Below are 14354 nucleotides of genomic sequence, written 5' to 3'. Positions count from 1 at the left end.
GGGATAGTTCACTTTGAAATTAATTTTTGGTGTGTTTTAGCTTATCTCAAGGGCATCCAAGATGTAGGTGTCTTTGTTTCCGCAGAAGTTTCAATTTTGATATTTTTAGGTCAAACCGTTCTTGTCTGTCAGTCATATAATGCAGGTCTATGGTCACCACCTCAAAGAGCATGCACAGAGTAGTCCAAATTAAACATGATTTAATGACTCGGAAATGTAAGTACTCATTGATGGCCTAAGACACGAAACGAGCAGTTTGTATGAGAAAACGAACAGTATTTATATCGTTTTTACCTCTTGTAACCACAGCCACATCCAAGTGATCTGAGGGCGCCGGCGCTTCGGTCTTTTCCGGGAACCGCGATCAACCATAACTTCAAGAGAGAAGGCTCATAAATTGGGAATTTGTGAAAACTCACCACTCCCGGATGAGTTCGCGCGAGCATACGTAATTGTTTTCTTTTACGACGGTTTAAACATCCCGGATAAGCGCAAATTAGTACCATTTTAATTAGCCGTCTTACCTACAAACTCTGTTCTGTGTAAACAATGAGTGACGTACACGCGCGAGAGATCACTTCCGGTGCTTGCGCAGAACGAAGCGCCCGCGCCCTCAGATCACTTGGACGTGGCTGTGTTTACAAGAGGTAAAAACGATATAAATACTGTTCGTTTTCTCATACAAACCGCTCGTTTCGTGTCTTAGGCCATCAATGAGTACTTACATTTACGAGTCATTAAATCATGTTTAATTTGGACTTCTCTGTGCATGCTCTTTGAGGTGGACCCCATAGGCCTGCATTATATGACTGACAGACAAGAACGGTTTGACCTAAAAATATCAAAATTGAAAATACTGCGGACACAAAGACACCTATATCTTGGATGCCCTTGAGGTAAGCTAAAACATACCAAAAATGTATTTCAAAGTGAACTATCCCTTTAAGTCATTACACTTCATATTCATCATGGCAAGAAAATTATTTATAAATTATTTCTTTACTCGTACAGTTTGCCAAAACTTGATGTTAGGAATGCTGAGATGTATTTTAAAGTTCATGCTTTTAATGTTGCTCTTGATTGTAGATTCTGGATGTAGATGTGATGGAATGTATCAAAGCAGTTTTATCCAATTCAGAAGTCGTATTATATAGGACTATGCGTCTTCTAGCGCCATCGTTTTAAAGTCAAACTTTGTCATCTTTCACAGGGTTCACAAGCATGCCAATGCAATGTTAAAATGTTGTATTGCTTTGTAAATTTTAGGGAAAATAAAATGGATTCTTGTGTTTTAACTGGTCAATTTTATATGGCAAGTCATTCACCACTCAGTAGGGGGCAGCAGTGACAGGTCCAACTTTATGGTGCGCTTACAAAGTACCAGACAAGCCTTCTCAAAACATTTATTTTTTTGCCTTTTTAAGAGGTGGGACAACACAAAATTACCAGAAAACAACGAGATCGGAATCTCCTTACAATCAGATACATTAAGCAGTTTTGAGGTACAAAATCAAAATGGAAAAAAGTGCAAATTTGCTAATAGCTCTCGTACCAGGACAGAACGGTACAAAACAACAGCGTTCTACACTGGCGTCAAACTGTCCTACGTCAAGGCTTATTAAAGAACCAAAAATGCATGTACGTTATATATATAGAGCGTTCTGGAGTACTAACCATTTAAATCTGTTTAACATGAACTGTTCACGTTTTCTAAATTGTGTACAATCAGTTTGACCCCTGACATGTGCATAGACTATTATGTACTACAATGTTTCATGCACTTAAAATGAGTAAAGAATAGCCTTTTATCTATTGTGACAAATAAGATTGTTCTTTGACAAACAGACTGTACCATAAACAAGATAACCACCATGAAGATAGCTAAGTTTAACACTTTTTTTTTATCACCGTTTACTTTTGCTGTTGAAAACACTGAAAACATGTAGAAAACAAAGAAATCATTGCCTAGCGCCATTCGACACATTTCTATGTGAAAGATTCTTTTGTAAGAAGAATCTCGTTCTGCTTTGGATGCCGTTGGTGCTGAGCAACGTTAAAGGTGCAATATAAAAAACCTTAACAAAGAGCGACATTAATCCAGTAACTTACGGAGCAGCCATTCCGATCGGTGCACAATAAAAGAGCAAGGCAGGTAGGCGTCCATCCAGCATTCAGCATGTAAAACACAATATGCAGCCTGCTTAACTGTAGATACTTGCATTAATTAAAATAAGTTGAGAATGACTGATTATAGTGTATCATTAGAGATGCACTGTCTACATATTCAAGAAAACCACAAAAAATCCGTGGTACAATCTCTTTCTCTGTCTTCAAGTACACTAGTGTTCTTTTTTCTGTAATTCCCCCAAAAATGAAAAATCATTTAATCGCCTTCATGTCTTTTCAAACCCGCATGACATTTTTTTTTTCTAAGAAATAACTTCTAAAGAATCTTTATGTAACGTTAGTTATTTCCGTACAACTTTTTAAGATCTCGTCAGGTTCGCTGCCATTGGTCATCATCATCATTACCTTACAAAAACAAAACTTGTACAAAGCTATTGACCTTCTATCTTCCGGTTTGTTTTTCCACAGCATGAGGGTCAGATCTTACTAATTTTTAAATGTTCCCGGACTACTGACATTTAAGACATTTGCTTCAAACATTACAATGCTCAAGATAACTTTCATTAACTCCACCAGCTTATTACTCTTCGACAGCACTGCCATAGAAATTTACAGAGCTACGCAAAAAGGGAAGTTACATAGAATTACTTCAGATGTCTTGTAATACAGCACACAAGCCAATATATTCTACTTTTTTTGGAACTTGACGTCCGTTGTTGAGTGGAAATTAACTTTCCTTATAAATTCTAAAATTTCTTTCCCTCACAGAAAAACAGTAGTTTGGAACAACATGTGGTAGATTAAAACGACATATCGCATGTTTTTGGGGTGAACTATTGCTTCAACAGTGCAAGAAACAATTTTCAAACAACGTTTTAAACTCTAAAATATCCTACTGATTGTTTGACACATTCGATTTAAATAAATACTAATGATTAGCTCCTGCACTGAAAATTGTCCCATATCATATACAACTCGCATTTTAAAGCACTTCAGTAAGTTTAGTCCGTCTGAATTTAGTAATGTGGATAAAGAAAAACGTCATACACGCCAAAAGACATCACATTTTATACAGCAGATGTTTCGAAAAAGCTTGAAAATGTTTCGTGCCTTCATAGTCTTTAATGCGATGCTGCTTTCCCATGCCGTTTTGATGATTGCTTCCCGGGATTAAAGGTGAGTATCTTCCTCTTGGTTGTCTTCCTCTTCTTTCCCGGGCTTGTTGACGAGCACCTGCCAACCGCTCCCGCCGTCCGCGCCCGCCGTCACCCCATTGGCGCTGAGTTTCTTCTCCTGCATCTCTGATTGGCTGTCGCTGGTTACATCCAGTGTGGGGTTGTCATGGCAACCGTTCTCCACAAAGTGGAGCTCTTCGCCTCGCGACTTGATGAGGCACGGAGGACACAAACCAAAAAACAAGATAAATAATCAATCAATGTGAACCTAAACCGTCACTCAGATAATGTTGATCAGTAATTAGCATTCGAGATCCATTATTTATTGCGCTCAAGCTCCATGGTGACAGTGTTTGTGCCATAATCTCGATTACCACAGAAGCTTTGACGCGTGAACACCACGGACCCTTTTCACAGAAAGACTGTGATGATGATGACGCGTTTTAACGGTCATCAACATCGTAAATCCTGAAAAGTTTTTTATATTTTCATTTTTTTTATTATGTACATTTATAACACTACACTTTGTATTATATTACCTTTGCATCAAATTACAAAACAAAAAAAAACAAAAAAATAGATAACGCTGTTAATATATTTATGGTCATATTAACTTATATGTAAAATAAAACAACATAAAATATAACAATATATAAAATAGAAGGACACAATTAAATAAATATGTAAAATACTTTAAGATATGAAATGTTCCAAAAATAAATAAATCAATAAAGTGGGAGTATAAATGTGCACAAAATGTAAAATAAAAAATGTATATTAAAATAAAACACATCAATATAATATAGTAGACAAATAAAAACAAACTAAATGTGGTAGATTGTAAAATGGTTTAATAAATCAATAATAATACAGTAAAATGTTAGCCTAATATTGATAGTATTTGTGCTATAATCTCGATTACCACAGAACATTTTGGACTCTTTTCACAGACTGTGATGACGCGTTTTAACATCGTATATTCTGCAAAGTTTTTTTATATATTAATTAGTTTTAATTATGTACATTTATAACACTACACTTTGTATTATATTACCTAGTATTAAAAACTAGTTAAAGCTGCTGTGAGGGTATTTCTAATACAGCGGCTGTGGGAGTGACAGTAAAATTGACATCTTTTCCTCTTCTGACTGCCATTATCAATCCCTCTATTTTTCCTTCTTTTTGAAAGTTGTGAAAATCAAGCGTAGCGTCAGTTCTGGCAGGTCACGTTAGTCAAGCTTGCATCAGCTGACTCTCAGCTGACCCACGTCTACCTATAGGAATACTACGCCTAACACTGTATCAGCTCCTTCAGTATTATCAACAGCTATCGCGTTTCTCAGGAGCGATTACCCTCCTCCCTCCCCAGCTCCTCTCGTCAGTCAGGATTTGGCATTCTGATTGACACTTGAATCAGAATAAATTCTCTAATTATGTTGTACTTTAAAATCTTGAATTAATGATATCTGCAATACATTCATGTTGGTTCTGTTCGGTTTACCCTAAGGGGGGTTATTGCTGCTCTCCCTGCTCATATCTATGCTAGGCTTCATGCTAGGCTGCGGTTCTCGCCCAGAACAGAACCATATCGCCAATCCAAACTATATGCTAATTGTCAATCGTATTCGACGATAGTGGTCCTGACAGAAACACTATTGTGTTTTTTCTTTTGCTATTTGAGCAAATGGGGGAACACAAAAATATATATTTAATGTATTCTCTCATTCACCGCTATAAAAATGTACCCAACTATGACGACTTTTGAGGAACCCCGGAAATGTGAAAAATGGTCTATTGTGGGTTTGACCTACCATGTTCTTGAGTTTGGGTAAGCGGCGCTGCCAGCAGATATAGATGATTCCAGAAGCAATAATGAGCACACACACCGATCCGATGATCACTAGCACCACAAACAGCTTCCCGTAGTCGCTGCGTGTCTGACTGGGCCTCGAGTGGCACGTGTTGACGGTGGAATAATTCTGGATTCCAATCTGAGGAAATGAATTTGAGCTAATTATTATGCATATTATTCATGCTACTTAAATCGTTCACAACTTTCAATGTATTCATTAAATGGATTATTATTATTTGCTGCATTTCAGTCCCACCTCATATAGACCTCTTCTGATTTCCCCCAGCATTGACAGGACGTCTTTTGGGGCTATGATTTCTTCACATAATGAACGGAAAATGAGACAAAAAAAATATTATAGAACATTGTTAATTAATGAAGAATTGTTGAATCAAAAGAGAATTAGTTTACAAATAATATAAGTGAACCATGAAGAGTTTTTACACTGTGACATTATACTTTAATGACAATTAAGCACATTTACCCCCAAATTTTCCATATTGCTATCCATTATTCTAATATGATGGAGAAAATTATTCTATCTGAATCCATTTTTGTGTCATAAATACTAAATTTAAATAATTTTCTTTAATACAATTAGAGTGCTTCACTGTCATAAAAAAGCTGCTGAAAATGTCACAATGCAAAACATCTTAATGGTACTTAAACGGGCCTTATTGTCTGTGTGCAAAATATAATCTCTCGTGTTATTCTTTTAATTTTGTGACGTAATACGACCTTTGTCAGGCTTTGTAGGATATGACATCTAACTAATGCTCTGAACAGAGATGTGTGAGATAATACATGCTATTTTTATCCTTTATATAGAGCATGAAATTAAAAGCTTACAAATTATTAACACTTCTCTAAACCATAAACATGACATTATATGTGACCACAGAGGCCCTGAGTAAGTGTGTGTGTGTGTGTGTGTGTGTGTGTGTGTGTTACCCTGCTCGCTGGCTAAGGCCATCAGGAGCTGGTGGTCCTGCTGTGTGGGTTTGCTGAGGAAAATGAGCCAGGATCCTTGTGGGATGTTCAGCTTTCTGGAGAAAGTGTTTTCCAGCATCTCCAGAAGTCTGTCGCCACTCTCCATACGAAACTCGTCCTGCGAGAGACACACAAGGGATACAATGGAAAAACAGAGCCATACAGTGATGTCAAAATTGTTACTTTTTCATCTTAAAAATATTTAGTTTTACATTCAATCTCATGCTGGATATTCACTCTCAGTGTGAGAACACCTTTACTAAATACATGCTTTCTCTAAATAAATGCTTACATAAACATATACCCTAGGAGAGGAGAGAAAAATAGCATGAAGAAATACTAATCAGATTTGTTTCCCACCAATGTCTTTCACACTATATTGTATGGAGGGATGAACAAATATATAATGTAAAACATTATTTAATTATGAATCAATAATATATAATAATAAATGTTTATATGTAAAATAAAATGACAAAAAAGTTATTTAAACAAAATTAATATGTGAAATACTTTAAGACAATAAAAATAAATGAATGCAAAAAAATGGGAGCATAAATGTGCACAAAATTTTCAATATAATCTCAATATAACAGTGAACAAATAAAAAAAAACAATACAATACAGTAAACGTATAATTAAGCTAGCCTAAAACGTTAGCATAATTAAGGCATACATTGTATTTATTTAAATAAAAATTTACATTAAAAATGTAATACACCTTGAAATGTGATATCTGACAAAAATAAATATATGAAATATTTGAATAGATTATACAATGTTTTTTTAAAAAAAGGGAATATAAATGTATTTAATTCACATAAATTGTGTGCACATCTAGTCCTAAATGTAATACAGTGGACAAAATAAAAAAACTAAATGAATAAGTACATCAGCAAATTGTGTAATCAATAAATACAAAATACAGTAATTGTAAAGTAATTTGTATTTTTGTAGACAAAAAAAACAAGCAGGAAAATACACCTGTAATAAAGCAAACAAAATTAATTATATACTAATAGAATATTGATGATATAATTGAAATGAAAAGTGACAAAATGCATCTTGAAATGAAATACGAGGGCAAATCATGCTCTGTTTCTCCAGTATCCGAATCAGGAGCTTCCAGACAGACAGAACCAGTGACCCATCTAAAAAAAACTGGTTTGCTTTGTTACTGAGACTCGGTAACACACTTCCTCCAGGCAGAAACAGACACACATCAGACAGGCTACAGAAATCAGAATCAGTTTTTTTCAGGCCGTTCACAGCGAGCGCTGAGTCATTCAGACGGAGAGAGACTGCGCTCTTGTCCTGTGGGCTGTATTGGGTTCTGATCAATCGCTCTGCAGTGCTGCTCGGGTTCAAACACGCCATCGCAGGAGACGTCGAGGGTTTAGCACACAGCTGTCAGGGAGCCGGTGGGGGGACAGATCTTTGCGATCATGCTGCAATTACGTGCCACTAGAGCGTTACCGTGGCAACAGACAACTGGCCTCTTCTACACTGGCGAGACTGTGTACGTGCCAGTGATGTGTGTGTTAAGAAAGATGTAAAAGAAAGGAACATCACAATCTTTTTAGACAGCAATAAGATTCAACGGAGAGCAAAAGGATTAGCAAAATGTGGCCACGATTTACTTAAACGAAGAAACGCATTAGCACACCGCGGCCACGATTTACTTAAACGAGGAAACGCATTAGCACACCACGGCCACGATTTACTTAAAAGGAGGGAACGAATTAGCACACCGCGGCCACGATTTACTTAAAAGGAGGGAACGAATTAGCACACCATGGCCACGATTTACTTATAAGGAGGGAACGAATTAACACACCGCGGCCACGATTTACTTAAACGAGGAAACGCATTAGCACAACGCGGCCACGATTTACTTAAACGAGGAAACGCATTAGCACACCGCGGCCATGATTTACTTAAACGAGGAAACGCATTAGCACAACGCGGCCATGATTTACTTAAACGAAGAAACGCATTAGCACACCATGGCCACGATTTAAAAAACGAGGAAACGCATTAGCACAACGCGGCCACGATTTACTTAAACGAGGAAACGCATTAGCACACCGCGGCCACGATTTACTTAAACGAAGAAACGCATTAGCACACCATGGCCACGATTTACTTAAACGAGAAACGCATTAGCACACCGCGGCCACGATTTACTTAAACGAGGAAACGCATTTAGCACACCGCGGCCACGATTTACTTAAACGAGGAAACGCATTAGCACAACGCGGCCACGATTTACTTAAACGAGGAAACGCATTTAGCACACCGCGGCCACGATTTACTTAAACGAGAAACGCATTAGCACAACGCGGCCACGATTTACTTAAACGAGGAAACGCATTTAGCACACCGCGGCCACGATTTACTTAAACGAGGAAACGCATTAGCACAACGCGGCCACGATTTACTTAAACGAGGAAACGCATTAGCACAACGCGGCCATGATTTACTTAAACGAAGAAACGCATCAGCACACCATGGCCACGATTTACTTAAACGAGGAAACGCATTAGCACACCGGGGCCACGATTTACTTAAACGAGGAAACGCATTAGCACAAGGCGGCCACGATTTACTTAAACGAGGAAACGCATCAGCACACCATGGCCACGATTTACTTAAACGAAGAAACGCATTAGCACACCGCGGCCACGATTTACTTAAACGAGGAAACGCATTAGCACAAGGCGGCCACGATTTACTTAAACGAGGAAACGCATCAGCACACCATGGCCACGATTTACTTAAACGAAGAAACACATTAGCACACCATGGCCACGATTTACTTAAACGAAGAAACGCATTAGCACAACGCGGCCACGATTTACTTAAAAGGAGGGAACGAATTAGCACACCGCGGCCACGATTTACTTAAACGAGGAAACGGATTAGCACACCGCGGCCACGATTTACTTAAACGAAGAAACGCATTAGCACACCGCGGCTACACGATTTACTGAAACGAAGAAACGCATCAGCACACCATGGCCACGATTTACTTAAACGAGGAAACGCATTAGCACAACGCGGCCACGATTTACTTAAAAGGAGGGAACGAATTAGCACACCGCGGCCATGATTTACTTAAAAGGAGGGAACGAATTAGCACAACGCAGCCACAATTTACTTAAACAAGGGAACGAATTAGCACAACGCAGCCACAATTTACTTAAACAAGGGAACGAATTAGCACAACGCAGCCACGATTTACTTAAACAAGGGAACAAATTAGCACACCGCGGCCACGATTTCCCATAAAATTCTTACGAAACCAAATGATCTGCTTATGATAATTACAGCTGCTCTTTACTATTACCGTATGCCAATTATCAAGACAAAATGCATGAAAACAGCAGCCATATCACCCTGTAGTCCAAGACTGGTTTCCCACTGAAGCTAAGCAGGGCTGAGCCTGGTCAGTACCTGGATGGGAGACCTTCTGGGAAAATCAGGTTGCTGCTGGAAGAGGTGTTAGTGAGGCCAGCAGGGGGCGCTCACCCTGTGGTCTGTGTGGGTCCTAACGCCCCAGTGTAGTGACGGGGACACTATACTGTCAAAGAGCTCCGTCCTTCGGATGAGACGTTAAACCGAGGCCTCTGTGGTCACAAAAAATCCATCATGGCCTCCTAATCATCCCCATATACTAATTGGCTTCATCACTGTCTCCTCTCCACCAGTAAGCTGGTGTGTGGTGGGCGTTCTGGCGCACTATGGCTGCCGTCGCATCATCCAGGTGGATGCTGCCCATTGGTGGTGGTTGAGGAGATTCCCCCTTCCATATGTGAAGCGCTTTGAGGTCCCAGAAAAAGCGCTATATAAATGTAACGGATTATTATGAAAACTGGGACTGTCAGACTCCAAAAATGACAGAAAACCACCATAAAAGTTGTCAATATAACTACTGAAGCCATTAGATATCATCTAATGATGAACAGAACCAAATTTAACTCTAAAATCTAATTCTTGCTGGCATACATTTAGATATGATGGACAAAAACACGTTACGCTAGTTTGGATGTCAAATATCATTAGTACCACTTTTATCTTGTCATTCTGTAAATTTAGTTGCTCTGCTGACTGACTTCATTTTTGGACGAATTATCCCTTTAAATGAAACGTAAATGTCAACTTCAAAAGCTCAAGATTAACCGAGTGCAAGAGCGTTTGCCTCTGTGTGTGTGTGTTTCGCAGCTCCGCTAACTAGTACATAAGATTAAGAATCACATTTTTCTTTGTTCTTCACTATAAAGGCCAGAGAGCGTGAGGATTGTAATGAAACAGATGCGCTCTGAGCTCCCAGCGTGTGTCACTGTTTGTGCTGAGCGGGGTTAGTTGTGCAGTCAGCATGTTTCAGAGACAGCATTTCTGCTGCAGTACGTGAAGCGAGAGTCTGAACAGAACACACACCTTCATCAAGAGCGATTACATCAAATCGTGACTGGATTTGTATGAAGAAAAGGTGACTTGTTTTGTTCATGCAAGAACAATGCATGGTGCATTGGGTTAGGGTTAGCAAGAGTTTTCTATGGTGGGTTTTTTGTAACAAAAAGTGACTTACACAGTCAAAGTTGTCCGTCATGTTGAGTATAACGTAGCCCTTTCCTGCGAGGTTGCTCCAGTCGACACAAATCACCTGCACAGAATCAGAAAAACAGGGTGTTTGGTCTAACAGCCACTTTATTGCACTGAATTGTTGTGGTTTGTCGAAACGCTCACTGACAGCCTGCCGTGCGGCCCGGAGAACAAATCAATAAACGCATTACTCTTCAGATAAATCAATCGTAAAATCATTTCCATCAAGACATGACATGCTTCATCCAAACAAACAACTGAGGATTTTATACCAAGAAGAACCACCTGGGGAATTCAAACATGTTTGGTCAATTTTATTTACAACGTTATAATGGAAAAAGACACATTAAAATGACGTACTTCTTGTTATTGTTAACTAAAATGAAAAATGAATTTGGTTATTGAAATAAAGATTAAATTAAATAAAATCTAAATATTTTATTAGAGAAAAACATGAATTAAGTTTGAGTTAAAGTTCTAAAAATTACGATTACTAAACTTAAATACAAATAAATAAAGCTAAATAGAAATATTAGAAAAACTAAAAAAAGCACAAAATTATTCAAACTTGAGAATTATAACATTGTTTCTTACAAGAGACTTAAATGTCATGCTGTTTATGATTTTGCTCTCGTTCTACAAAAACAAAGAAACAATGTTATATTTATGTATTACAATAATAATATCAGATTTTTTTACTATTTATCATGTATTTATAGTTAGATAATATTAAAATACATTTATATTTAATATATATTTCTGTTACGATATTTAAGCAAACTGACTCTTTTAATTGCTTTGAACTAAATTAGCGCACAGTTAATGTGTGTCTTTAATCATTGAGTACCTGCTCGGCCTCCTGGGACAACTCTGAGTCGTGGAGCTCCGTTTCGGCAAGATATTCGGTGCCACCGTGCCGAAGCTCCGCCCCCTCCTCATCCGCCGCCGTGGTTAGCTCCGCCCCCTGCCAGGCAGGTTCAGTGAAGACCAACGGTGGCAGATCCGAGGCGGGGGAGGACGAGGGCCCGGTCGTGAGGTACCGCCAGTCAGACTCTTCCTCCTCGTCCGGTTCAGTGGGGAACACCACCAACTCTTCCTCATCCTCCTCTTCCTCAGAATTGTCCCGGTGTAGAACGTCAGGCTGCAAGGGCTCCCGGCTGGGCAGGGGCCCGATTTCTGGAGCGGTGGGTGCTTGCGTGACTTCACGGCCCCTCTCGTCATCAAACGGGTCCTGGGACGCTAGGCGTTTGTCAGGCCCGGCTGTGGCCTCTTCTCGGTTCTGACGAGACAGTCCGAGGGAAGGGGGCGTGGCTGTGGCTGTGAAGGGGGCGTGGTCTTCAGCACCTGCTCTTGATGGGCCGGGGGAGGGGGGGAGGGGGAAACCGCTAGATTCAGAATCACTCTCCCATTGCTCCGGGTCTACGGGCTCAGCCGTAGGGATGAAGAGCAAAGAAGAGGAGTTGGTCTCACTGGGCTTTTCACTCAGAGGAAGTGGCGAAGATGGCGGTTCTGGAGATGAAGGGCTGTAATCTGATAGAAAGATAGCGAATTTGTCAGAAACATAAATCAAAACACACCACAGAAGTGATTTTTGACTTCACCGAGCCATGTATACTCTATATACTGCCATACTCTTCTGCTCTAAATCATGATTATGTACTATAATATGCCATTATAATAGGTGGTTGTAGTATGAGCAGAGTGGAATTTTGTACAGTATAACGTCAGTATAGTAAGCATAGTATTAAAGAGATTTTTATGACTTATTTTAATGTTTAAATGTCTGATAGCCAATTATTTTTATTTATGGTGTTAGACTACACTAATACAACTATTTTAAGCATCATACATATTTAATAATGTTAAATATTATAAAAATATTAAAAAACAAATTAAGTGTTTTATTTATAAATAATATAAAACATATTTCTGCTGTTGTTAATTATGCCATTATGTTGATGCAATGTTGTTTTGTGATTTAAATGGTTGCAAATTTATTTTCATATTAGTTTTTGCTTGTCTACACATTTGTCAGTTGAGAATTATTAGGCTGTTTATTAATCACTGTTTATCCGTAGATATTACAAACCAATTAGTTTAAAAGTGTAACTATCGGTAAAAATATCCAGTAGCTCCTCACTGCAGTACACGAGATCCAGGGGGCGGAGCTGGATCCAGACCCAGGGGGCGGAGTTAGACCTGGATCGAGACCCAGGGGGCGGAGTTAGATCTAGATCCAGGGGACGGAGTTGGATCTAGACCCAGGAGGCGGAGTTAGATCTAGATCCAGGGGGCGGAGCTGGATCCAGACCCAGGGGGCGGAGCTGGATTGAGACCCAGGGGGCGGAGTTAGATCTAGATCCAGGGGGCGGAGCTGGATCTCCTCCCACTGCATTTTTATTGGAGTTTCGCAACACATCAAACTTACTCGTGTTGTTGCTCTACCATTTCCACATTGAGTCGTAACTAAAGTAAGTTATTCTTCTGATGGAAAAACAAACTTGCTAAAAACAATTATTTAATTAATAATTTTAATTTAAATGAATTTAAATGGTTAGTTACAAACACTGTAGTTTGTACATTGTGTGAATGTGCACTTATAATTACGTACAGTGGTGGGCAATAAGCAAGTGTATTATTATATAATATGTTCATTTGGAGAAACTTTTACTTTTACTCTTACTTTTTATAAAAAAGCCCGTAGTTCCTTGTTGCATGTAAGAATAAATATTTCTTTAAAAGAAGTGTATTCTTTGATTGGCTGTTTTACCCCTCTCAATAGTCCACATGCACTTTGACTTCAAATACTTAAGTATATTAATAAGTAGGCACTTCTACTTTTACTGGAGTAATATTAAATCAAGTTCTCTTTCTACTTGAAGTAGAAAATATGTGTGCTTTTCCCACCACTGATTATGCATATTATTATAAAACTGTATGAGACTAAAGTATAGCAGCACTGTCAGGTTGTCTTCTGTAATTTTATACTTAGAAATGACTTCACAAGGGCATCTGACTTCATTTACATAACATAATAAGAGCATCTCACTTACGTAAATGCATGCAAAATGCATTACCAGCACAATGAAATAGAAAAAAACATTTATAAGCACACAAGGTAAAACAGAGACTGAATACAGTAGGGAAACTTTTGAACACGAAACATAAGGAAAACCACATCGTCTAACCGGAATAACAGACTAACATTAGAGGGAAACCATTCAAAATTAGAACTCATTTGAAAATTACTCAGTTCATCTGATGGAGCAAAGTATATAAAGTGGGAGGAGTTGGATCTGGACCCTACGTCGCCCCCTGGATCTCGTGTTCTGCAGAGAGGACCATCTCGAAATATCTGTCCATCTCAAGCGGGACACAGTATAGTCAAAGATGCCAAACTCTTGTATAAGTATAAAGTGTGCTATATCATAGCATACAAAAGCATGGTCTAGTATTGCACAGCATATACGGTTTAGGATGCTTTATTGTAAAGTCCAGGATTAAGAAAGTGATGTTTTCACAGTATAGTACAGTAGGATGTGGTGTAGTAAGATCTGATGGGAGTTATTCATCTTTAGTTTGTGGAGAACAGCAGATTTGAGCAG

At 38.7% G+C, this 14354-nt stretch overlaps 1 protein-coding gene across 1 annotated transcript in view; it reads right to left on the bottom strand.

Moving 5' to 3' along the window:
* Positions 1-2889: 2889 nt before the first annotated feature.
* podxl2 (podocalyxin-like 2) overlaps positions 2890-14354 on the bottom strand; it is a 24565-nt gene continuing 13100 nt past the window's right edge. Inside the window, exons 4-9 of the mRNA XM_056239323.1 lie at positions 11597-12279; positions 10736-10810; positions 6106-6262; positions 5411-5472; positions 5114-5293; positions 2890-3510 (exon numbers count right to left, since the gene is read on the bottom strand). Coding sequence (XP_056095298.1) covers positions 3298-3510; positions 5114-5293; positions 5411-5472; positions 6106-6262; positions 10736-10810; positions 11597-12279 — 1370 coding nt within the window. The 3' untranslated portion in view covers positions 2890-3297. The remainder of the gene's footprint in view (positions 3511-5113; positions 5294-5410; positions 5473-6105; positions 6263-10735; positions 10811-11596; positions 12280-14354) is intronic.

Source organism: Rhinichthys klamathensis, unplaced genomic scaffold (assembly GCF_029890125.1).
Source record: "Rhinichthys klamathensis goyatoka isolate OS25496 unplaced genomic scaffold, OSU_Roscu_1.1 h1tg000558l_1, whole genome shotgun sequence".
In the NCBI taxonomy this organism is placed as follows: Eukaryota; Metazoa; Chordata; class Actinopteri; order Cypriniformes; family Leuciscidae; genus Rhinichthys; species Rhinichthys klamathensis.
This window is presented reverse-complemented; position numbering and strand designations above follow the sequence as displayed.